At 45.1% G+C, this 23,336-nt stretch overlaps 1 protein-coding gene across 12 annotated transcripts in view; it reads left to right on the forward strand.

Moving 5' to 3' along the window:
• The first annotated feature begins 43 nt into the window (after positions 1–43).
• The window catches only part of LOC308061935 (ceramide synthase 4-like), a 46,862-nt gene continuing 23,569 nt past the window's right edge, over positions 44–23,336 (forward strand). The window contains exons 1-8 of one of the 12 annotated variants that reach the window (XM_080382666.1): positions 44–150; positions 348–507; positions 3,971–5,473; positions 6,139–6,302; positions 6,543–6,623; positions 9,948–10,002; positions 12,136–12,216; positions 22,435–22,608. In XM_080382666.1, the coding sequence (XP_080238792.1) occupies positions 9,983–10,002; positions 12,136–12,216; positions 22,435–22,608 (275 nt within the window). In that variant the 5' untranslated portion in view covers positions 44–150; positions 348–507; positions 3,971–5,473; ... (1 more) ...; positions 6,543–6,623; positions 9,948–9,982. Of the gene's footprint in view, positions 151–347; positions 508–1,135; positions 5,474–6,138; positions 6,304–6,542; positions 6,624–8,324; positions 8,350–9,947; positions 10,003–12,135; positions 12,217–22,434; positions 22,609–23,336 lie in introns of those variants that run through there. The other 11 variants (XM_080382664.1, XM_080382668.1, XM_080382660.1 and 8 more) reach the window with 11 other exon arrangements.

Below are 23,336 nucleotides of genomic sequence, written 5' to 3' on the forward strand. Positions count from 1 at the left end.
AGAGCATTGGATTGCTTGCTTAAGTTGCAGTGTCTAATATTAGCCACAGGTCGTATACTTTAGAAGCCCTTTCAAGAAGGACAGGGATCCCAGGACAGCTTTCTCATCTGTAATCCCCTGGAGCAGCACACTCAGTAGCAGTCCTTTGAGGTTTGTAACACAAATCCTGCCAGGCTGCAGAGGGGAGACAAAATAGCATTTGGCTGCTTTGGTCTGTACTTAAAATAGGAACAAAGCTGCTCCCTTGTGCCTTCCCACAGAGCCTGGAACTGAGGGGAGGGGGGCACACGGCATCTGAGGCTGCTCATGGTGTCTGCATCTCTCTTTTTCCTTTTACTTTCACAAAGCCATAACTTTTGCTCAAGCTACTGAACTTGAGCATCAGGCGAAAACCACCTCCAGGTACCCGAGGTTGTAAGGATACCCAAGGACAACCAAACTGGACTGATAAACGGCAGGAAAAATGTGCGAGTGAGGCAGTGCAGTGGACACCAGCAGCTGAAGTGGGTAAGTGGACTGCAATAAGCATGGGGATGTTGTTACACAGGGCATCTGAGGCCCCTCCATCAGCCTAAATATGAGAGCTGAGAAACCAAATGGCACAGTAAGGGCAGACGCTGATGTCAGAGGATTGCAGTGGATATGGCAGTGGGAAAGAAAGGAAGTGGAGCTGTGTCAGTGGGCCATCACCTGTCACCTGCAGGATTTAGGGCAGAGCCCCGGTAGCAGATAGCTGTTGAAAGACAGGTTCAGGAGAGGGACCCAGTGTCCCTGAATAAAAATTCTGCATCAGGCTTGAAATGAGTGAAGAAACTGCGTGGCATCAAGAGTTGAGGATTATCTAAGTGGGAAAAAGGAAAGCAGATGAACAAAAATATCCATACAGTGTTACCAACAGGGAGCTGCACATTATCTCCCTAGGGAATAGTGTGATCAATGTTATTGGAATCTCTTGGGATGATATTGACCCTCAAAAGGCAACTGTTATTCCAGATAATTTGTAGAAGACACTGCTTTTTTGCAGGACTAGCCATTGGTGGAAGGAGAGAGAAGGGACCTAGAAGGTTTGCAAATGTATATAATCTCTTCCAAATCAAGACATTCTTTAAATCCCACTAGCTATTCTGTATTTCAGGGTAAATAAGATGGCAGAGATCTGCTCAAAGCAATCTGAGCACTTGATGTCTGGGAGGGTATATGAAAGAATTTTTCTTGGTGAGTTCATGTTGCTTATTATACTTTATGAGAATGTAAAAACAAGTCAAGGATCTGGCTACAAGTCACTGAATCGAAGATTTTTCAATGTTACCACAACACATGCGATACATGTCGGCGCTTCCAGTGTAAGACGGCACAGTGAACATCCAGTGTCAGAAGAACCTGTGTGGTGTTTGTAAAGGTGCTGGAAGTAAAGCTAAGCTCTTGCTGTTGTAATGTTCTGCCTCCAATGGCCTTCAGAGAAACAGGATCTGAAGCATTTACGTGCACAGTGCATTGTGTTATTGCATTATACTTTGTTAAGCTGCAAATGGAGCTGGACTCCTGGTACGCCGTAATAATGTAAATGCCCATTACCTTATTGACCCCAGCCAATGCTGAAACTGTGCCAGTCAGGTCTAGCAAGCAGGCAGATGTTGAGGTGCCCAAGTGGAGCTAGAATTCATAGTCTCTAAAGAAGGGGTGGCCAGCAGACTTGCAAGTGTTACCCACTTTCTGTGAAGACATGAGGATTTTTTTTGAATTATGTAGCTTAGCTGATTACACAAAGACTTTATTAAGACTCCTTAGCCTGTCAGGGTTAGGAGTGTTGGCAAGAGTAATGTCACCGACTTAGAACAAGAGCATTTCTAGAGGGGAGGTTTGGTGCATTAAGAATGGTTGGGCTTTCTCTTGAGAAGCATAGTACCTATCCACTGTCACCCTCGCGACCTGACCATAACCATGACCATAACATGCCTCACCATAATCTACAGGGAAGTAGGTTTCTGAGTTTGTCTGCTACTGATGACTCCTTCCAAATTCCCAGCTTTCTCTGCTTTGACAAAGTGACATGAAGTGATAATCAGAAAGGCTTGTTCCAAAGGACAGTCATGTTAGCAAGAGCATTTTGTCAGATTTCAGCTGTAAATAATTGCATGGTCTTCCCTGAATGATCTGTGCAGTTCCAGTTAGGCACTGCCTCACAGCATCCTCTCTTAAGATCTGAGGAACTGCAATATCTACTGAAGACAGCCTCCCCATTTCTTCACAAACAGGAAGTTTTCAGGAGTAGATGAACTAATCCCATGGTTATGCTGTGTCTTGGTCTTGAATTACAATGGCTTTGGGATCCTTAGGACTGATAGGTGCACAGGGAAGATGGTAGGATGAGGTGTCATGAGAGTCACGACTCGGAGTGACTTGAACTTAATATTTAAGGTTCCAACTATTCTCCACACTATAACTGAAGTGGGTTTTGTTGGTGGGAAGGTGGAGCAGTACTGTGCGCTGCATCACACAGGAGCACTCACCTCGCCACCCTCCACCCTGGTGCGCACTCAGCTGTACGCTTCTCAGCCTTCATTTATGTTTGGAGTTTAATTAGACCAGGGCTGTGTGTGCAAGGACTCCGGTTTTCCACACGAGGGTGCTGTCAACATGGGCAAAGGCCAGACTTCAGGGTTTCCAGTAGAGCCCATCACATCCCAGCATCGCACAGGGACATCGTAGCCTAAGGACAGTGAGGCCCGGCCTGTTGAACAGGATTTCAGAGGGTGACTTTTTCATAGACTACAACTAGAGGGCTTGTTTGACATCTGAACACAGTATCATCCTTCTCACAGTGGGCAGCTGGTGGATAAATGGTTACATTTAAAAGAACCTGGGTTTCTTACTCTTAAATACATTCCAATATAAATACTAACCCATCAGGGGTTCAGCAGCCTATGTTCTAAAATGATAAGTGATTTTTAAGTACTTCAAATCCCAATTATTTCATGAAACAACTTGAAAAAGCCTGATATTTAGAGACTGTTTGTCCATCTTTGTGTTTCAGGCCTCTTTGGATGTCTCAAGGTACATATCCCAAAAAGACTGGTGCCTTTTATGGCTGCAAGGGAGCACTCTCTACAGTGGGAGAGAGGAGCAGTGTTAGCACTCGTAGTCATAGTTCAGAATTCACCATGATTTATACAACTGCCGAGGCACGCATGGGTCAGGGCTGCTCACCAAGGTTTTGTGTCCTGTGTTGCTTTGCTGTGTGGAGCCTTGCAGGCTTGTGCTGTGCTTGATGCTGCTGCAGGTATGTGTGTTGGTGACTCTCTGGTGATTACACAGGCACCGCTCCTCCTGAGTGGAAGGGCTCACACCTCTGTAACTGAAAGAGTCACAGCTAACCCATGAAACAAAAAGAGACAAATAACACCCTGAACACAGCCCCTTCCTTTGCTCTAGTGGTCTTAGATGTTTTTGTTTCACCCTATGCACACGCTGAAATGAGCAGATTTTTGCTCATGGAAGGCCCAATCCCATTCCTTTGGAAGCCAGTGGGAGTTTTTCATTGACATCAGTGGGCTTTGGATCAGACCCAGAAAAGCTGGCTTTATAAACGCAGGCGCTGCAGGTCAGGCACTGTTTGCAGTTGGTTGCAGTGATGCCACGCGATGAGCTGCAGGACTGCTACCTGCATTGAGGAGCACTGGGGTCCCCCCAAGGCTTGGCTGCGATATGGCCAGAGGTTCCTGACATGACTGTAACTCCAGGGCCCTACTTCCTCGAGTACATATATTCACTGATACATTTGCCTGGATACTCATCTGTTCGTGGCAACTTGGCTACTGGACCAGAAACTGGTTTTGAGCCATCAGCTGCTACCAGCTTGATTGTGTGTTGCGTGATTGGAACCGAGCATGTGGACTGAAATGTGTAAGTGAGAAAACTGCAGCAAGTCACTGTATGTGTTTTGAAATTTTTAACATTTCTGTCTACGCAGGTATTTATAACCATCCTCATCATAACCGTGCTGACTACAGCTTTAGAAAAGTCTGGAAATAAAAGAGCCAATGGACAGCATTTTAGTAAGATGAGAGAATGGTCTTAAGTGCTCCAAGAATGCATTATAGCACACTGGCAAACAATAATAGTACACATGATCTGTACTCCCAGGGCTCGAAAACAAGAATGATTGGGTGGAAATTTTTTTGGCCTGTGTAACACAGGATGACAGAATAGATCATCTTAAGGATTTTTTTTTTTTTTCTGGCATTAAAATCTACACAGCTGTACTGCAACGATTCCAAAGCTGCGGTCAACAGTATTAGCTCTTTCTCTATGTTTTGACTGAAATAACGTGTAGTACTTCAACTGCTGTTTTTCCATATAATGAGCAGCTGCACCTTGCTGAAGTACCTCATTTTTCTCCCCCTTTTTTTCCTTCACTTGTGAAGAAAATGCTGGGTTAAGTTAAACTCATTAATTGATGGGAAAAGGTGAAATGTGCAACATAAATGGGTTCTGCATTTGAACCTGCACATGGGGCAGAAATGGCATCATCCACGCAGGTGTTTCTAGCCTGCTCCATGTCCTGCTTGGGGCATGATTTTGGGGTTTTAGAATATAATTGTGTGTGTATGCGTTCCTAGTTGTGTTTAAAACGCATTTTTACAGAAGTGATAGAACATATGCTTGGGCATGGAACCAGCAGATTTGTTGCAAAGAGCTTTAGGAGAGAAATGGAGGTAAAAGAAAGGGTTACAGGGGAAAGTGGGGAAGCATGCAGGCAAGAAGAGGCCCAGAAGCTGGCTGGGCAGGGTGGCTGAAGGCTGGCTTTGCCATCAGACTGCAAGAGGAGCAAGGGTCTGGTAAAGGCTGGCAGCACTCCTTTAGCTTTTCATTTGCACTCATGAGAGGAGCACGTAAAATAACCATTAGGCTCGTTCATTACCATTTCGTTCTCGCTTCGGCAGCTGTAAATGGCACCATGTGAACGGCAGCATTACAGAAAATGAGGGTTTCGGTGGCATTGTTCTGCTGGGGCTGCCCTGGCGGGTCACTCACGCGTGCTGTCCCGGCTGTCGCACCCCCGGGACACTCGCACCCCCGGGGGGGCTGCCCGGCCAGGTGCTCCCTGAAGGCGGTGCCGCCCCCGGCCCCCCCCCCGGCGAGGCGCGGGCAGGGTGAAGCGCCCCCGGGCCACCAGCACCTGCCTGCCTCGCCGAGCGCGCCGTGCCCGGTGCCAGCTCCCCCCGCCCGAGGGAGGCCGCGGCGCCCTGCGCTCCGGGCCCTCCCGCCCGCGGCGGCGCTGAGGCCGGGGGGCCCGGGCCGGGAGGCGGCGGCCGGCGCGGGGCGAGGGGGGGCCCGGCCCGGCCCGGCCCGGCGGTGAGCGGGTCCGGCCCCGCCCCGCGACCGCCGCCTCCTCCGCGCAGGGGCCGGGCGCGGCGCGGGTCTCCGCGGAGACCGGGTGGGCGCCGTCCCGGCGGAGGCGGCAGGGGGAGAGGTAACGGCGGGGGTCCGTGGGGCTGGCGGTGCCCGGGCTGAGTCCAGGGGGGGCGGCGGGGCGGGGGCTGCCTGGAAAGGTGGCGGGGAGGTGGCGGTGCCTGGGGGCCGTCAGTGCCTGAGGGGGGGGGATGTGGTGCGTGAGGGGGGCGGCAGTGCCTGACGGGGGGGCATGAGTGCGTGAGGGGGGCTTGTGGTGCGTGAGGAGAGGGGGCGGCAGTGCCAGAGGGAGGGATGTGGTGCGTGAGGGGGGGTTGTGGTGCGTGAGGGGGCGTGAGGGGGGCGGCAGTGCCTGAGGGGGGGATGTGGTGCGTGAGGAGAGGGGGAGGCAGTGCCTGAGGGAGGGGCGGCAGTGCCTGAAGGGGCTTGTGGTGCCTGGGGGGGGTATCGGTGCCTGAGGGGTGGTTGTGGTGCGTGAGGAGGGGGGGGGCAGTGCTGGAGGGGGGTCGGTGCCCGCGGGGGCGGTCGGTGCCCGCGGCGGGGCGGGCCCGGGGGCCGGCGGCGCCTGGTCTGTGAGCGCGGGTTCCCGCTCGGCCGGGCCGGGGGGTTCGGGCCGCGGCTGCTGCGGGCGGCCCCGACGCGGCGGAGGCGGGGGGCGGGGGGCGGGCCGGGGGCTCTGCTGCAGGAGAACCAGCGGCGCTGCCGCGGGGGGTGCCGCGCCCGCAGGTCGTATGGAATCAGTGCAGAAATAACGGGTTGTACTGAGCTGCCTTTGCGTCCAGGAGGGTCAGCGCAGGCGGCCGCGGCGGAGCTGTGAGCAGCCGTTCTGTCCCCCCGCAGCTCCTGGCTGAGCTTTCGGGACTTCACTCTTAACCCGTGGCGTGAAAAATGGTGAGCCTGAGGGGAGGTGTTCTTGCTGGCAATGAAAACTGTTCCTAGGGAAAAGGATGGCAAAGCTGGCCACGAGGCTGAAAGACTATAATTTTTTTAAAGAAGATGGGTGTAATGTAACATTTGAATAGTATAAGCGGGGGGGGGCGGGGCGGCGGATCAGTCTTGGCTTAAAGTTCCAAAAACCCCCAAACTAGATGCTTAGTGATGAATTCCACTTCTGGCATCGTTTACACCCGGGTCAGATGGTCGGTTTTAGGAAGTGCTGGCCCTTGAGTAAGGCTGAAGTTGGGTATTGGCATGAAGTGAGCGTTCCTGGGGTAGGTAATGATGCTTCACGTAAACTCAGATATCTGACTCTTCTAGCTAGCCACATGTGGAGAAGCTTGCTTATTTATCAGCATCTAAAGGTAATTCCCTGTTTTGCAAGTGTAATGTGAAGTTTACAAGGTAAGTTTTGCAGAAGTCAGGTGGAGGGTGTGCTTGAGAGGACAGACGTGGTGATGTTTGTCCCCTGAAGGAGCCATCTCTCCCTTTGGCCAACAGGGACAACTGGTTGTGAGATCTGAGACCGCTGGTGATTGATGTATTTACAAGCTTGGGCTTATCAAGATAGTCAGGAAACTTACAGAGACTTAAACATGCAGAGGAGCTTTCCCTCCATTTCTGGTTGGTTTTTTTGTTTTGTTTTTTTTTGTTGTTTGCTTGTTTGAAAAGGAAAAAGCTTACAAAATTGTTAACCTAAGGTTGTCTGTTGGAAGATAAAGGCTTTGTGAGTGAGATGCTTGCATTCAGAGCAGCAAAGAAGCTGGCAAAATTGAAAAGTGCATCTGATGTTAAGCCAGAAGTGCTTTTTATCTAGAATCGATGCTGCTGAGTGAGCGTGGTGGTTTGACAGTGGCTGAATGCCACGTGCCCACCAAAACCGCTCTAGCACTCCCCTCCTTAACTGGATGAGGGAGAGAAAATACAACAAAAGGGTCGAGATAAGGATGGTGAGATCACTCAGCAATTAACCTCACGAGCAAAACAGACTCGACTTGGGGAAATTAGTTTAATTATTACCATTCAAATGAGAAAAAACACGCTTCCCCCCAAACCTCCCTTCTTCCAGGCTTAACTTAATTCCCGATTTCCCTAGGTCCTCCCCCTGAGTGGTGCAGGGGTATGGGGAATGCGGGTTACAGCCTGTTCTTCACATGTTTCTGCCACTTCTTCACACTGTTGCCCTGCTCCAGCATGGGGTCCCTCCCACAGGCTGCAGTTCTTCACACACTGCTCCAGCGTGGCTCCCCCACAAGGTCTCAAGTCCTGCCAGGAAACTTGCTTCAGTGTGGACTCTCCATGGGTCACAGCTTTCTTTGGACATCCCCCTGCTCCAGATTGGGGTCCTCCACGGGCTGCAGGTGGATTATCTGCTCCACAGCAGACCTCCATGGGTTGAGTGAGCCTGCCTCACAGTGGTCTTCACCAGGGCTGCTGGGGAATCTCTGCTCCAGTGCCTAGAGCTCCTCTTGCCTCCTTCTGCACTGAGCCGCGTGTCTGCAAAGTTGTTGCTCTCACAGTGTCTCACTCCTTTCTTCTGCTGGCACAGAATTATTTTTTTTTTTTCCTTCTTGGTACTCAGTCCCAGAGATGCTGCCCACCATCGCTGATGGGCTCATCCTTGGCCAGCGGCGGGTCCATCTGGAGCCGGCTGGTGTTGGCTCCATTGGACACAGGGGAAGCTTCTGGCATCTTTTCACAGAAGCCCCCCCTGTAACCTGCCCCCCCCCCCCCGCAAACCCACTAGAGTGAAGAATACTTGTTCTGGTTTATTAGCTGTTACAAACTGGTGAACTTAATCTAAAATATTACTTTTCTTAATCTAATTCTTGTGTTAAGAGTTAAGGAGATGAAGCAGAGAGTAGAGATTCTCAGCTTGATAGCTGCTTCCAGGCAGGAAGAACAAATACCTGCAATGAAAAATTATTATTACACTGTCCTTCTGTTACAGTCCACCGAAATCCACAGAAACTGGATTTATTTTTGCAGTCTGTCAAACAGGTAATTCAGAGAGACTCGGATTCTCTGTTCACATGTGGCAAAGATTAGATTCCTGCTGCCAACTCTGCAAGCTACGCTTGAGGAATTAACGCTGTATTTCAGCTCTTACCAAATAAAAATGTCTCTTCTGAGTTGGTGCCCTGTTCTTCAACAGTGTCTGGGGAGACCCTACTCTACCAAGAAAGAGAGACAAATGGTGGTGTGTGGGAATGTCTAAACTGCCTGCTTTTACCTCCCAAGTCTGCCTGGGGACACCAACCTGTCTGGACTCTGAAGCCCAGAGGTTGTGTACTCATGCAGATATCATCGCAGGCTTAAAAGGTCAGGTTTCTAGTATGCACTTCTTGGGCAGAAATAGAGCTGAAGGCGGCTTCATTTTAAGGGAGTTCCTTTTCTTGTCTTCATGAGGTCACCAGCTTGATGGAAGCTTGTGGTTTTGAAGGCTACATACGGTTTTCTGATATCATTTTGAGTGCAGAACTTAAATGGTATCTGGTCTGAAGGAGAGCACAAGCTCTGAAGAGTCACTATCACAACAACATCCAATTTTTTATGGACCTAGCAGTATCCAGTAAAAAAAAACCCTGAACTATTTCAGTGATTCTTGCAATTGAGAATTTTTCTGAAAGGCAGCTGATGTGAGGATCTTTGATTATATTCATGAGCCCAAGAGGGCTCAAGAAGCAAAAAGGTGTCGGGGAAGTCTGATTGCTTTCTGTCCTTTGAGATATATATCAAGAAAGTTAACAATATTTTCCTAAATTTTTATTCTGTATATTACACCAGCTTCTTTAATATTCTGAACTCTTCCCTGAACTCTTTTGGGGAAAAATAGCTTTCTATTTAGATAAATTTTTCTTCTCTGGGATGTGTATGGCAAAGAACAATACTTCCCAGGCCAGGGAAGGAACTGGATGCCTCTGTAGGTCATGCACTTTAGCATTCTCTGATTCTAGGAAGCAGCATATATGGGCTTAATATACAAAAATCAAACTGCAAAGCAGTTATTTCTACTTGTGAGTAGTGGTTATGGTAAATGAGTGTTTAGTCAGTACAGCTGCAACTGGTAAGGCTGTAGCTGTCTAGGGATATTTCTGAGCTTTGCCTTGTTTTCTTCCAAGGTATTTATAACCATGGGACTAATCTTTCTGGAGAGAACTGTACACAGAACTAGTATAAAAGAGTCTGGTTTGTCACTGCTGCTTGCAGCAGATCAATGATCTAATGCCTGTTGTGTAGCAGCTGGGTTGCCATGTATCTAGGTTATGATGGTTTGTGAAGACTTTGGAAGCAGTTGTTTTAAAACAAAAGAACTCTCAGGGAATCTTCGTGTCTTAATTCATAGCCAGTTTTTTCTCTGCAAGAGAGTAAAATGCAGCTAGAATGCTATTGTACACCACTTCTTCAGGTCTAAGATGAGTAGGGAAAAGTTTTGTATCCTTGCTACTCACCCTTAAGAGAAATACGGGAGAAACAAACAATGTTTTAAATGATAAAGGGTTAGTTGCATATATACACTCAGAAATTTTTTGGGGTGCATATATAATCTATTTAGGCTTAATTTTGTGTTCTGTTTTTTTGTTTTTTTTTTTTTTCAGGTTCCTTTTGCAGAGACCAGTAAAGACTTGATGCCATGAATCCAGATATTTCCAGGTATGGTGTAGCCGTTGGATATTGGGAGCTCAATGCAGGCATTTTCTGCAACAGTACAGTTTGGTCAGCTTGAGCTGCGTTTCTGAAGTAACACCTTTGCCTTCCCAAGCCACCTGTGCTTTTCTCTCCTACCTTGCTCTGAGCTTGCACAAATGATTTTGAAACCAGGTGGTGAGTTGCACTGAGGAACCAGTGTGGGGTGAAATCAACCCTGAGTCAAAATAAAGAAAGTTTAGGTTTTAACTCAAATCTCTTTTTTTCAGCCTGGTTCTCTGTGAAGCCTTGTAGTGGCAGTGAATTGGGAGTGCTGGTCAGGAACGGGTGGAGGCCAGGGTCTGGTCTTTGATGGCAGTGTTGGTTTACACTGGCTCTAAGTTATAAGGAACCTGGCTCAGCAGGGGTATCTTTTCATGCTGGAAAGAGCAGCAGTTTCATTTTAAGGATTGTAGTAGATCTCTCCACCCATTGATACAATCTTAAAGGAAACACGTCTGTGTTTTCCCTTGCCGTGGTTGCCTGTGCTCCAATCTTTGGCTTTGTTCAGGTGAAAGCAAACTTACAAGAGATGAGGTTGTAGAATCTCAAAGGACTAACATCCACAAGTCAAAACAAATAGTCCATCTTGATTTTCTGTACCATGGGCTGTAACTGCATGTACTTGTTCTCTGAAATGCTGAAAATTGAGTCTGTATCTCATAGGACTATCTGGAAAAATCACATTTTTATAAAATTTTGAGTCTTTGGATCTGTCCAGACGTTGCTATGACATAACAAGTACACACTAAAAGCCAATTTAGAGAAGGGAATGCAGTTTTGAACTGACTCTAATTTAGCTGTGCATTTAGAGCCTGTTGATAAGAACAAAAATGTAATAAGATTTCCAGGGTCAGGATTGCTTATTGTGCTCTGCGTTTTATCACCTGCTTGTATTTCTAATGTCTGTTCCAGGTTTCTTCCCTGTAGGAGAAACCCCATGCTTTCACCTAAGGGGAAAGGGGAAGCCAAGAGTCTATCTGGTAGAAGAACTTACTTTAAAATAGATTGGTCTATTTTAGATCATGTAATTACTTCCTACTAGTAAAGTGAGTTATCCTCTTTCTAGTTAATATTATTAGCGTGCTTGAACACTTCGATGGAATGTGTCACAGGTTTAGAATTTATACCCCTGTTTTCGTTGCAGTGCAACATGCTGCAGGTTGTGTTGTAAAAGCTCCAGCTAACAGCCTCTGGATCTGGAGTCTATCTGATAAAGAGGTGTACAGCAAACTCTGCCAGGAGCTGGGGCGCTGCATCCTTGCCCAGCAGGGTATAAAGCCCCCGCATGCACAATGCAGGTTCTTGTTCCAGCGTGTCGGGGAGCTCAGTTCCAGGAGCTATGACCTGGCCCAGAGTGGTCTGGTGCAAAGCTGCCATAAAGGGCTACAGTGTGCAAAGCCTTGCTCTACACCAGTTGCATCCTTGCCGTCAAAGGAGTAAGGTCCTGCTATGTACTCACGGTGTGCCTCAGTGGTGGTCCTGGTCTCGCACGCTGACCTGGCTGTGGGCTGTTTTCTGCAGATTGCTGAACTATATTGAAAGCCCTAGTTCCATCTCTGTGACTGCCCTCCTCTTTCAAATAAAGGCTTCCATTTTATTGGGAGTCTCAATTGTATGCGTGTATTAACACGCATAGTATTTATAGTATGGTATATATCTGCATTGAAGTTTTAATATTTAAGTCCACTGGCATTCCATGACAGATTGTTCTTAAGTAAAGAGAAACGAAATGCCATCATTCTCTCAGTTTTGAAAAACCACAGAAGGCTGTTTGTTCTGTTGGGGGTAATTCTTGTGGTGTATTCATGTTTACTGAGGAGTACCCCTTAGCATGTTTGTCCATAATTACACAGCAATGTGGAGAATCCAGTGCATATTTCCCACTCCTTTGTCCAATATGCTTTAGTTTTAATTAATTCAAGAGTAGCTTTCATTTGTAAAAATAGGAAATATGCTCAAAGAGAACCAACTGCAGTAATTCCATTAACTTCAAGATTGATTCAGCTTTTCCTCAAATTGGTTTTGAGAACAACTAGTTTCTGTTTTAAAACTGATTTCCAAAAATCAAGAAATTCTTCAAACATTTTGCTTTGTGAGGTTGTTGCGTGGATGGCCACAGAGATGGGTATGGCATACACCTTCCAACCCAACAAATGCCAAGGCTTTGAATCAAAATAGGTAAGACAAAACCCTCCCCCCCCAAAAAAAAAAAAAAAAAAAAGAAATCTTGAAAGAAGTAAACTACAGGCTCTGTTCAGGTTATTTTTTTTTTGTAATAAGCGGTGGGTTTTTTCACACCTGGGATACTACCAGAGCTTTTTGGGCAGCTACTTCTTTATTGTTCATTTGTCTTTCTTTGTACATATATGAAGGATAGCCTCCTTCTGGAGGATTTGAAAGATGTTGTCTCAGAGTTTGTGTTTAATGTTTTCAAAGAAAAGATCAGAGGAATTTTTCTGTTTACAGATGATTCTGAAGTAAAAGCATGAAGGCAGAATTCCCAAAATAATAATTTCTATGTGATTTTTCCAGTGAAGTGATTTGTGGTGAATTGGAACAAGGAGAAAGTGACCCTTAGTATCTGTATTTTAAAAATAAACCCTGAGCTCAGCCAGCGTGAATCAGGGCTGTGCTGCAAGAGCCAGAGGTGCTGACTTGGTGCAGGGGGATCCAAGTGGCTGTGGCTGTCACTCTGGGCTGTGCTCAGGGCTGGTGTGGGCATGATTGTCTCAGCTGAGGCAGGGCAGAACGACTGGCTGCAGTGAAGAGAAATTAATGTGTGTATTGTAGAGAGACTGACCCAGTGTGGAATAAATACGGTGGTTATTTGTCACGATCCCCTCACACCTGCAGTAATGCAGGGACTCCTTGCTAGCAGAGCAGGAGGCAGAATCTGCAGCTTAAAGAGTGACTGTGTTAATAAGAAGACTGAGACGACTGCCTAGGCTAAGCAACCTGAAATAAACGCTCTGTCTGCGTTCGGCAGACATGAAAATGGTCCCGTTGTACATCAGATTCAGAAACCCTCCCATAACACCAAAACTGCTGGATAAATAACACAGTGTGGCTGCAGCCTTCAAGATAATGACAAATAATACACTGTCCCATAACGAGTTGTGCATAGTTGTAGTAAGTAGGTTCTCTTCAGGTTAGACACTACTCCAGCAAAGAACAGAGGACAGTCAGTGCCTGTTGAAAGAACCTGAGTTTTACATTCTGCTTTGTAAGCTATCCATATTCCAGGACTTTTAAGTTATCTGTGCTAATCAGGAAGAATTCGTATGAAATTTGTTTTTAAATAACCATCATCATATGATAGATTGCATTACTCATGAAGCAGTAATGATTGTGAAACGCAAGTCGCAAGTCTTTTAATCTTGGAGAAAGGGAAATCTTTCTATCTGTTGCTGTTTCTTTCTCAATGTTTTTAATGTATTTTGCTTTTGTGGTAATGTTGGGAATGTAGATGTTATTCTCAGATAAGGTTTTAAGTTTTGTTTTTTGAAATGAAAAATAATGAAAAAAGGTACTAGTTTTAGGGGTATAAGAGTATTGTTTTAAAAAATCTTAATTTTAGACTAATTAGATTTCTTCTTTTTTTTTCTCTAAGCTTTGGAACAGCCTGGGGAGTTTATGGGAACAAATACCTGGGAAACTGATGGAACGGTTGATACTGAGATTCAAAGCCAGCACATACAAAGTAATTAAAGCCCATGCGTTCCCTGCATGAGGGAGGAGAACAAGGACTGTGTGAAAAGTCATGCTCTGCCTCTTGTAGGTGTAATAGGCTGTGGTACAGGATGCCTCCCTCAACTTCATGCAAACAAATTCATCCCGACTGACAGATAATCTGCGTTGGCATTCACGATGATCCAATTCCACTTTGATGTTTTATCTTTGCTAGATCTGTGGCAGAGGAGTCACACACATCTGTTTCTTTGTCTTCCTTATTTATCACAACTGATTCTCTCGTTTTGACCTAAGATTAGCAGTTCAGGAGTTCAGTGATTCACTTAGCTGAATGCTCTGAGCTGCTGGTGTGATGAGTTACAAAACGTGTCTTTGGGGAAACGGTCCATTTTGGGGAGGCAGAAGCATAACCGAGAACTTGCAGGGGTTGACTGTACAAATAAGGAGCAATGATGAAGCTTTGCATTGCAGGGAAGTAGAAACTTTAGATGAAACTAAGGATGAATAGCTTCTGATGGCTGCTACAAACTGCAGAATTAAGCATGTGGCCAGAGGTGGCAGGGCTTAGAAGGGGGAGAGGTTTCCTGGAAGGGAACAGAAAGGCTTGCCAAGGTTGATTCTTAGAGGACAGACTAGGAGAGGGCCATCAGACCAGAACTGTACAACTATTTAGAAATATTTATGCTTTGAAAGGGCTGAGGAATCAGGTAATGTATTAGACAAGCATTGCACTGTCCCAGGAGCTGAAAGAGGCTTTATTGAGAGCTGTGTGGTATTTTGATTTGACTTGGGTATGGCTTGGAAACTTGAACCTACTATCTACTTACTGTTTTTCCCAGTTCTTAAGTTAGAATTAAACTTTTTGAGGCCTGATAATGTGATTGTTGAGTAACAGGGGTAGTGATAATTAGTTGAAAAAATTCAGTTGGCACTAGAAAAGATGTCTGGGGTATGTATTATATCAAAAGGTCTGGGCAAATATTTTCTGTTTCTCCAGCATCTGAACCTCCATGCACAGGACCTGGGTTATAAGGCCAGAACTTGCCTCTGGAAGAGTGCTGAGGATCTCACGAAAAAGAAAGAGATTTAAGCTGCTTGTGCTTAAAAGTTTTGATACTTATTCAGTGTGTATTCTCACAGTGTGATTCCTTTTTGTCCCGTTCTCCTTCCAGAATCTGTGAAAATGCTTTTATTAGTGTACAAACTGCTTGTTAGAACAGTCTTCAGACATAAACAGCATTCCTGCTTGGAGGGCTTTTTGGCAGTTCTTACTGGCTGTGAGGAAGGCCTCACTAAGACTGCCTGACTCGTTTTGTTTGGTGCTGATTAATTCAGAGAAAGGAGACATGAGCAATTCAGGTGGAAGTAAGCTCCCTCTTGAATTCTCTCTGTGATCTTCTGACCTGAATTCTTAGCTTACTGTGGCCTGAAGCCAGTAACTTGATTTTCTTCCTCAGTTTTATCAAGTGATGTCGGTCAGTGCCTGCTATATCTACGGCGGGACTGGAGGAAATAGCAGGCAATAGAATAAAGAATGAAAGAAAAAATCCGAAGAAATTGCTGGGTGGCTCGTTTGAATTTTGTAAGTGCCTCCTTGCATTTTGCATTTGTACTCTCTCAAGAAACACATGTAGATCTGGGTATAGGTGTGTTTATGTATTTTGTGGAGATATTCTAGCTGATGCTTTGAATGCCTCAGTTGCCTTACTTGGGCACTAGTTGTGTCTGATGTTCTTACTAAGATGTATGGTCTGTAGTTTTTTACACAGTGGTGGTAGAACATGGTGTTCTTGTGCCTTATCAAAACAATCAGCATGCAGTCTCCTGTGGTTTCTTGTTGAAAATTTTTTGTTTGTGGAGTTAGTGTTCGGTGGCAGAATACTGATTGTTCCCAAGTGTCAGGACAGTGAGGTTTGTGTTACCTCACCCTGCCCTGGAAGTAATAAAGGAATGTTACTTCATTTAATAATACAGCCATGGGGTAAGCACTAGACCGAGCCTGCAAGGGTCTTCAGCTTTTGTCTCTGCTGCTTTTTACACTGGTAACTCACAGGACTTTATTTTGGAGACTATTTTGACAGTGGGTGCTGCACTTCAACCCAGGTTTCTTCAGCCTTAGTAGGGAAGCATCTCCAGTTTTCTGGAGGAGGACTATGGATGGCAGAAGCAGCATATTTCAAAATATGCGTGTAAGTTCTTGGGGTTTTCTGAAATTTCAAGAGGGTAGGTTTTGGCTTGTTCAGGGATCTGTTTGGCAGGATCTCACGGGAGACTGTCCTGGCAGGCAAAGGTGCTGACATCTGATCAATCTTCTAGGAGAGCCTTCTGCAAGCAGAAGTGTAGTCCATCCCAACATGCAGGAAGGCAAACAGAAATGGTGGGAGGCCTGCAGGGATGAACATAGAACTGTTGATGGAGCTCAAACACAGAATGGAAGTATCAGGAAGGTGGAAGTGGGGCTGGATAGCCAGGAGGAATCCAGATGTGTTGCCTGAGCATACAAGAATGGAGGTAGGAAAGCAGTTTCTCTCTCCTCAAAACTCAGCAGGAGCGAGGGGTGTGAAGGGCAACCAGAAGAGCATCTGTTGTAAGTACACTGGCAGCAAGAGAAAGGCTAAGAAAAAATCAGGCCCACTGCTCCGAGTACCTTCTGACCAAAGAGATAGTGAATGGAGGTATTCACTGCCTTTTCTGGTGGTGGTTTTAGCTGGCTGAACCAGTACTTGTTTTTTTTACTGAGCAAAACAAAGGTGGTGTACTCATCCCCCTCAGTGAGGGATGATGGAGTGAGAAGAGCTGTCTGATTTGCATTCTGACGTGGATGAGTGACATCAGCTTGAAAGCTGTGCTGTTGGTCATACCTGGCAGGCTGCTTCGGAGCCAAGCACTCGCAGTCAGAGCAGCCTAGCAACAAAGACAGCAGCAAACAGAGCACAAGGTATGGAATTTAGTATGTAATTTATGCTGGGTAAGGAAGACGTGCACTGGGGATCTAGGTAAGCAAGTCTGTCTACTTGCTGGACTTCTATTTGCAGCTTTTAATGTTTGTTTGGGTATTTTGTGCTTTTCCTGGGACAGAGATCTCCCAAAAGATGGTTTATATGAAAATTGTTGCCTTTGAACTGAGCAGCACGTGATCACCCTGCACCAAGGTATGAGACAGGGTTAATTTTGGTGAAAAGCTGGAAAGTCTAGGAACAAGGGCAGAGCAGCCCAGCTCTCTCAGTGGGCTGAAAATAGATGCTGTCTTAGGGGGTTGTGGAGGCAAATTTTGTGTTTCTGCTTTTAAAGTTAGGAGTGAAGAGTCAAGTTGTTGTTGGACTCGTAGTGGAAGTAAACAAATAGTGAAAAGTTCCTTGAAGAAGCAGAAGATGTGAAATAATTTCATAGGAAATGTCAGCTGGTAGGTATGTGAGAACATCTGAAAGCCAGGAAGTTGAGGGTAGCTGGTCATTGGTGAAGAAAAAAGCTGTGCACATAATTTCAAATTTTCAGCCAGCTTCCAAAGAAGAGGATATGCAGAACAAGGTCTGGTTGAGGAGAGTGAGCCTGGCGAATATACTGTTGATGATTACGAAGGGAAGGGGGTTGTCGTTTTGTTTCTTTCGCTACTAGTCAGAGTTGAAAAACAGTGTTATTTAATGTAAAAACAAAGGGGAGATTGTGCCTGAAGTTATGTTTTTAGGGAAAAGATAAGGACTTCCAGAACCAGAAGGAGATGACAAAGCTGGGGAATGGAGGAGAAATAAAGCTGCAGGTAAAGAGAGATTTGTACCCAAGATTCATACCAGAATCTGTCCATGCGATTGGAGATTCTGCATCAGTTATGGCCAGAGTAAGCAGGCTTGTAATAATCTCTAAAAGAAGTTTGAAGAAATGGAGGTGTAAAGGGTGGTGGATTTTGTAGGAAAGTTACTTTGACAAAGAGAGTGAAGAGAAGGCATGCCAGGGGAGTGAAGGTCAACAGGTGGTTCATGGACTGAAACTGTTAGGAAATATTTAAAATTTTTATTGCGATAGGAGGACATTCTTAGAAGAATGTTTTTCTTAACTGATAAATTTCAGCTCTGTCCCTTGGACACTGTCTGTCCGTGGCTAAATTCACTTGCTAAGAAAAGCCTTAAAATGGTGAAGAACCAAGAGAGGGATAGGGAAAGAGAGGGATCTCAGGCAAAAGAAATGTTATTACGGATAAGGCAATATCAAAAAACAGGTATGACACCAGGATGGCTAACAGGGATGGGGAAATGGAAATGAACATATCAAAGCTGGAGTGAAATTTGAAAAGGTTACTGTATTCCCTTCAGGCAGGAGGCTGGAATTAGCTAATCTTGGTCTCAGCATGCTGAAAATAATGGTACATGTAATGAATTTTGGAGCAAAGATTTTTTTTATCTATAAATTTCAGTAGATCTTTAGTGACAATACTTGATACATGTTAGAAAAAATGTGTGAAAAACATTGGGAAAAATACATGAAGAAAAAATTATCCCAGCAACCCTAACCCCAGTATTGTGATCTTTAGTGTGAAGTTTTTACCAGAATTTCTGCATGAGAGGTGCAGTAAACTTCATGTCTGAACTTGTAACTTCTGTTGAATTCTTGAATAATTGATTTCTTAGCAAAATTAGTTAAAGGTTCAAATGCATAATATGCAGTGGTAACCCAAAGGCAGAAAGTATGGACCCCAGAGTAGGACTAGAATACAGTGGCCCTTCCAATCTGAAATAACAGGGAACCTTCATAAATATGCAGAGGACTTTTTGTGATCCCAGCTGCTTCTCAGAAAGGTAGGACAGCCTCTGCATTTTGGTTTCCAGCATGTCAATGTTTAAGAGGCTTTTGTTTTTAATGATTTTAGCCATAGTCCCATGGAAAAAACAAATGGACAAGCAATGTAAACGCATCCTTACGGTGGTGTGCTTCCACATTAACTAGTAATTTCCCCTGTGGCACTACAGTGCTGATGGTGGTTAATTGAAGTCATGGGAAAACTGGCTGTACCAGGCAGACTTCTGCAGGAATACCGGTGCTGGTACTGGCAGCAATGTCCTTAGCATGATGCTGCACTTAAGCTAATAAAGCTTCGGCAGACTGAAACAGCTTGGCCCAGAGCCACTCCAGGGGTGTTTGTACCACCCAACACTGTGGCATTGTCCACCTGCAAACCTATATTAATCCACCTGCAGACAATGGACCATCTCTGGTATAATTGGGAATGGAAGGCCTTCATAGCCAGATGAAGAGGAATGAGGTGACCTTGAATACCACAGTGTGCAGAGTTGTGTATTTGGGGACTAACAGCAGAAATTTGTCTTAAAAAATGCAAGTGTAAATGCCATACAACTCCTCTCAGAAATCCTGTTCAGAAACAAAACCAGGAGTGTGCAAAGAAAGGGTTTCTGTTCCTCTGCTCTAGCTAGTTGTATTAGCTGTGTACAACAGAGAGAAGATTAGAAACAGTGGACTTGTTTAACCTAGACAGCGAACTATGAGAGAAAAGTATTCTATAAACAGTAAGAACAACTTGTTTCTGGTGAAACTCAGTGTTAATGTAAAAACAAATGGCATTAAAATTCTTTATAGTGGTTATTTGGTACCAACCAGATGGTTTAGGAATAGCTTTCTAGTATGAGCGGTTGATGCAAAGACATTGATTCACCCCTAATACAGCTTGGAACCCTTATGAAGGGATGATTGTTGCCTGTCATAACAAAAAGCTGACAGTGGCCCAGTGAAGTCTTGTCTCTTCTGAAAATTAACAGCCTTCTGAGGTAGAAAGGAGGAGGAAACAACTTAGTGAGTTGTATGGTGGAATTTGGAAAGAAGTTGGAAGTTCAGTGCTATTGGGTTCAGAATCCCTAAGCTAAGACCAAAACGACTGTCACATCGGTGTTACCAGTATCTGCTGCACTGTTAAGGCAGAAGGAGGAGAGTTGGGGGAAGGAGGAATATTGGTTAGTGAAAAAGCAAATTAAGAACTCAACTGTAAGATTTATAAAAACCCAAATGGATCTTTTTCTTGTTTTAAAAGCAACTTGAAAACTCCAATGTAATCTTTTATTATGGATCTTTATATTATCTGAACAGTATAATCAGTGAACAGTGGCAAATCTAATAATGTCTAGCACAATGCTGTAGCTGTAAACTGCAGGGCAGATACCGCACCTAGTCTTCTTCAGAGAGAATTACCCAGTTCTTTACAAAGACTCGTAAGTGTTTTCTCTCTCTGCTTCCCTTCCACCCTTATCGCTTATATTCACATATGTAAATTTACATGAGTATTCATGTGCCTGTATATTAATGTTTAGCTTGGGAATAGGTTCTGTAAGTGAAGCAGCAGAATAACTCTTCGAAGATGTAAGCCACAGTTGGGTTTCTGGGTAAACCTGCTTAGCCATTTTACCTGTGAGACAAGGAGACACCCTCCTAGCTAGATGCCATGCTGCTGCTTAAAAAGTTCTGCTTTGAAAGTGAAACAGTGTAGAAGTACGTCCCTAAGGAGTTTTAGTAATGTTCCGGATCTGTGGTGCAGGGTTCAGGGAGCCCTGCGGTGCTGCTCTGCTGCAGCATGCAGATACTGCAGGTGCGTTCTTGCTGGCCAGCCCAGAGTTCCTTGGGGCAGCTCAGTGCAGCCTGACAGCAGACCTTTGTAATAAGGATTCAGATTAAGGAAAAAAAAAATAAATAGGGAAAGGCAAGATTTAACAAAGTAAATACAGTGGACAGGGCTGCAGGGCTGCACCAAGTCCAGTCGCTTCAAGAACTTCTAGCTGTGTCAGCTTACAGGAGCTTTGTTGGGTTATATATTGAGTGCCTGATCTTGTCCCACCATAGGCTGGTTAAGTGCCGAAGCCTTGTCCTCCCTGTCGCCATGGCATATCTGTGGTACTTCTCTATTCTTGATTTCATCCTTGCATGTATATTCTATGACAAACTTAATGCTGTTCTTCCAGCATTCACTGTTTTGCTCACAGTGAGATCCTAAGGCTGTGTTCAGTGTAAGTATTCTTGCAGTATTGTTTTTTTCCTTTGTTCTTGCTGAACTCTTCTTTGTGCCTCTCTATTACACTGTCCTCAGGGCTGGAGGGCTTCATCCTGTATATAATTACAAAGCTACAACTAATAGCACGAGGTGCTCTGTGAGGCATAAAGAACTTGTGAGAAAGAAATGGGCCCGCTTACGCTTTTCTGAGGGCATTTTAGACACACCATTGTCTTCAGCTTTCCAGCTGCCTCCGCTTGGGAGCTTGGCCGGTGTAAATTGCAGAAGATAAATATGTTGCTATGTACTGTACCCTCTTGTATAGTTTTGTGATGTGAAAAGATAGCTGCAGAGATAAAGAAGTCTCTTCAGGTGATTCTCAGGTGATCCTGACTATATATAGTTCGTACATGAGAGTAGATTAGATAATGGCAGTTTACTTCCGTAGCAGTTTGATTCGAAGAAGATTGGAAGCAAACTGGCAAACTTACTTTATATACTCCCCACAGAGAGCCCTCGGCAGAGTTCAGCTGCTGTCCTCAACCAAGTATGTGCTGCATCTTTTTGTGCTGCTGCCAGCTATATAGAGTTCTAGAGGGAGAATGCTTTGTTGTGTAATTGCAAAGAATTAAAAGACATCTTCAAAATCAAACGTATGATTCATTTTCGATCTGTTAGGCAGTTTTCCTTGCAGAAAATGGGCTGGGGTTTGGGCCTCTGCTGGCTGAGATGCTTTGTGATAGTTGGGTCAGAATTATATGCTTTTCTCCTTGGTTTTGTAAGGTGGCATTTCCTGTGTGCTGTTGGGGTGATCCCAGTGGGCATCTCATTCCAACGCTTCCCCCCTCCTTATTCTGTGCCTGCACTGAGCCTGGTTGATTTCTGTTCAGAGCTTGTGTTTGGGGTATTTGTTGTGACCAACTAGAATGAGCAGCCTGTACTGGAGGGCAGCGCAGCTCATTTGTGTATGAGGTAGAATTACCTACCGACAGTATTTTCATGTTAAATGCATTGTTACAGCCATTTCACTGTCTCTTATGCTGCTAAATTCTCTGATCATGTATCTAAACCCCACCGTCAAGCATGGTCTTTAAAATGATATTAAGAATCCAGCTTACCACTTAGCACAAAAATTCTTACCTGGAAGTACTTCCCTTAATTATTTAAAGCAGAAGATAGACTGAATTTTTTTGTTTATTTAAAAAGGTGAGGTCTCAGAATAATATTAATTATAATGCATACATATGCACACAGTGGAATTACAGTGTGTAAATAGAAGCAAATAAATACAAAAGATCAAAGACTGATTATGTACATATAAAAAGACAGCTGGAAGCCAGCCCTGGAGCAGGCTTGCTGCATCCTGGTGACACCAAGCTGTCAGTCCTGTAGAAAGGAGCCTATGAACCTGAGAAGCTGCAATAGTAAATGTAAAACTTTCTGATACACCTTGCTGAGAATGACACTAATGTTCCACGTATCTCTATTTTAGCTCTTTCTTGGTTCTGTGCCAGGAGTCAGCAGTCACCAAGCACCCGATAAAAATTTGCGAGCAAGTTATCAGTTCGTTGGGCACTGATGCATTCCACACCTCTTCTGCTTTCACAGCCAGATGCAACCTCAGCAAGGGCGTCATCCTTCATCTGCTTCACTGGCTTGTGCTGACAGGTTTGCTGTGTGTGAGGCTGTCCTCAGTTTATTCTGATCTCTCTCCCTTCCAGGATGGCACGCTCTCTGTATGAGTGGCTGTGGCAGCACGAGTTCTGGCTGCCCCCAGGAATCACCTGGCAGGACATGCAAGAGTCTGAAGATGTTCATTACCCTCAGCCTCGTGATCTCCTGATCAGTATCCCTTTTGCTTTAATCTTGGTTGTCATTCGATATGCCTTTGAAAGGTAAGTTATTTAGTACTGTTTGGGGTTTTTTTTAGGGATAAGGCTGGCAGTTTGGGTCCAGAAGCTGGCTTTATTGTCTGTGCCAGTGTATGACTGAAGAGGTCCACAGAAACTCTAGGTCATAAAGTCTTCTGAGGTACGTTTTTCAGCTCTTTCATTCCAGCCCTGTGTACCAGCTGAAGAAGTGTGTTGAATATAGAACACAAACCCTACGCTCAACATCTAATTGGAAGCAATGTGACTTCCTACACTTAAGACAGGTAGGCCCTAGATGAGGTTTATGCTTGTGTTACAGAAGGTAAGACACACCATTTTGAGTTCTGTTGTTCGTTACTTGCTGTTCCTGGGTCAAGTGCAGCAGAAATCATGTTTAGACTACCCAAATACAGTTAAATCTCCTTTGTTTTGGCTAATAGGGATCTGGGGCATTGCACTTGACAGACAAGCCTGAGGAAGATGCATTAGATTGGGCTGAGTCATCTGACCTCAGAACCAGCACCCCATAGCCACACAGACAGGCATTTTGCTGACCACTGCTCTGGGTTTGGGAGTGTCATTTCCTTGGGACTGCCGTGTAGAGGCATTTGTAGCTGCTTATTTGTGGCCTCAGAGCCATCTGAGTGTTTTGCATACTACTTCTCAGCACAGAAAATTCGGGGGTTATGGCAAAGGCATAGCTAGAAGTCCTGCAGGGCTGACTGAGCTGGTGTGGTTGCTTTGTGCAGTTT

This window comes from Falco punctatus (assembly GCF_963210335.1).
Source record: "Falco punctatus genome assembly, chromosome: 4".
Lineage (NCBI taxonomy): Eukaryota > Metazoa > Chordata > Aves > Falconiformes > Falconidae > Falco > Falco punctatus.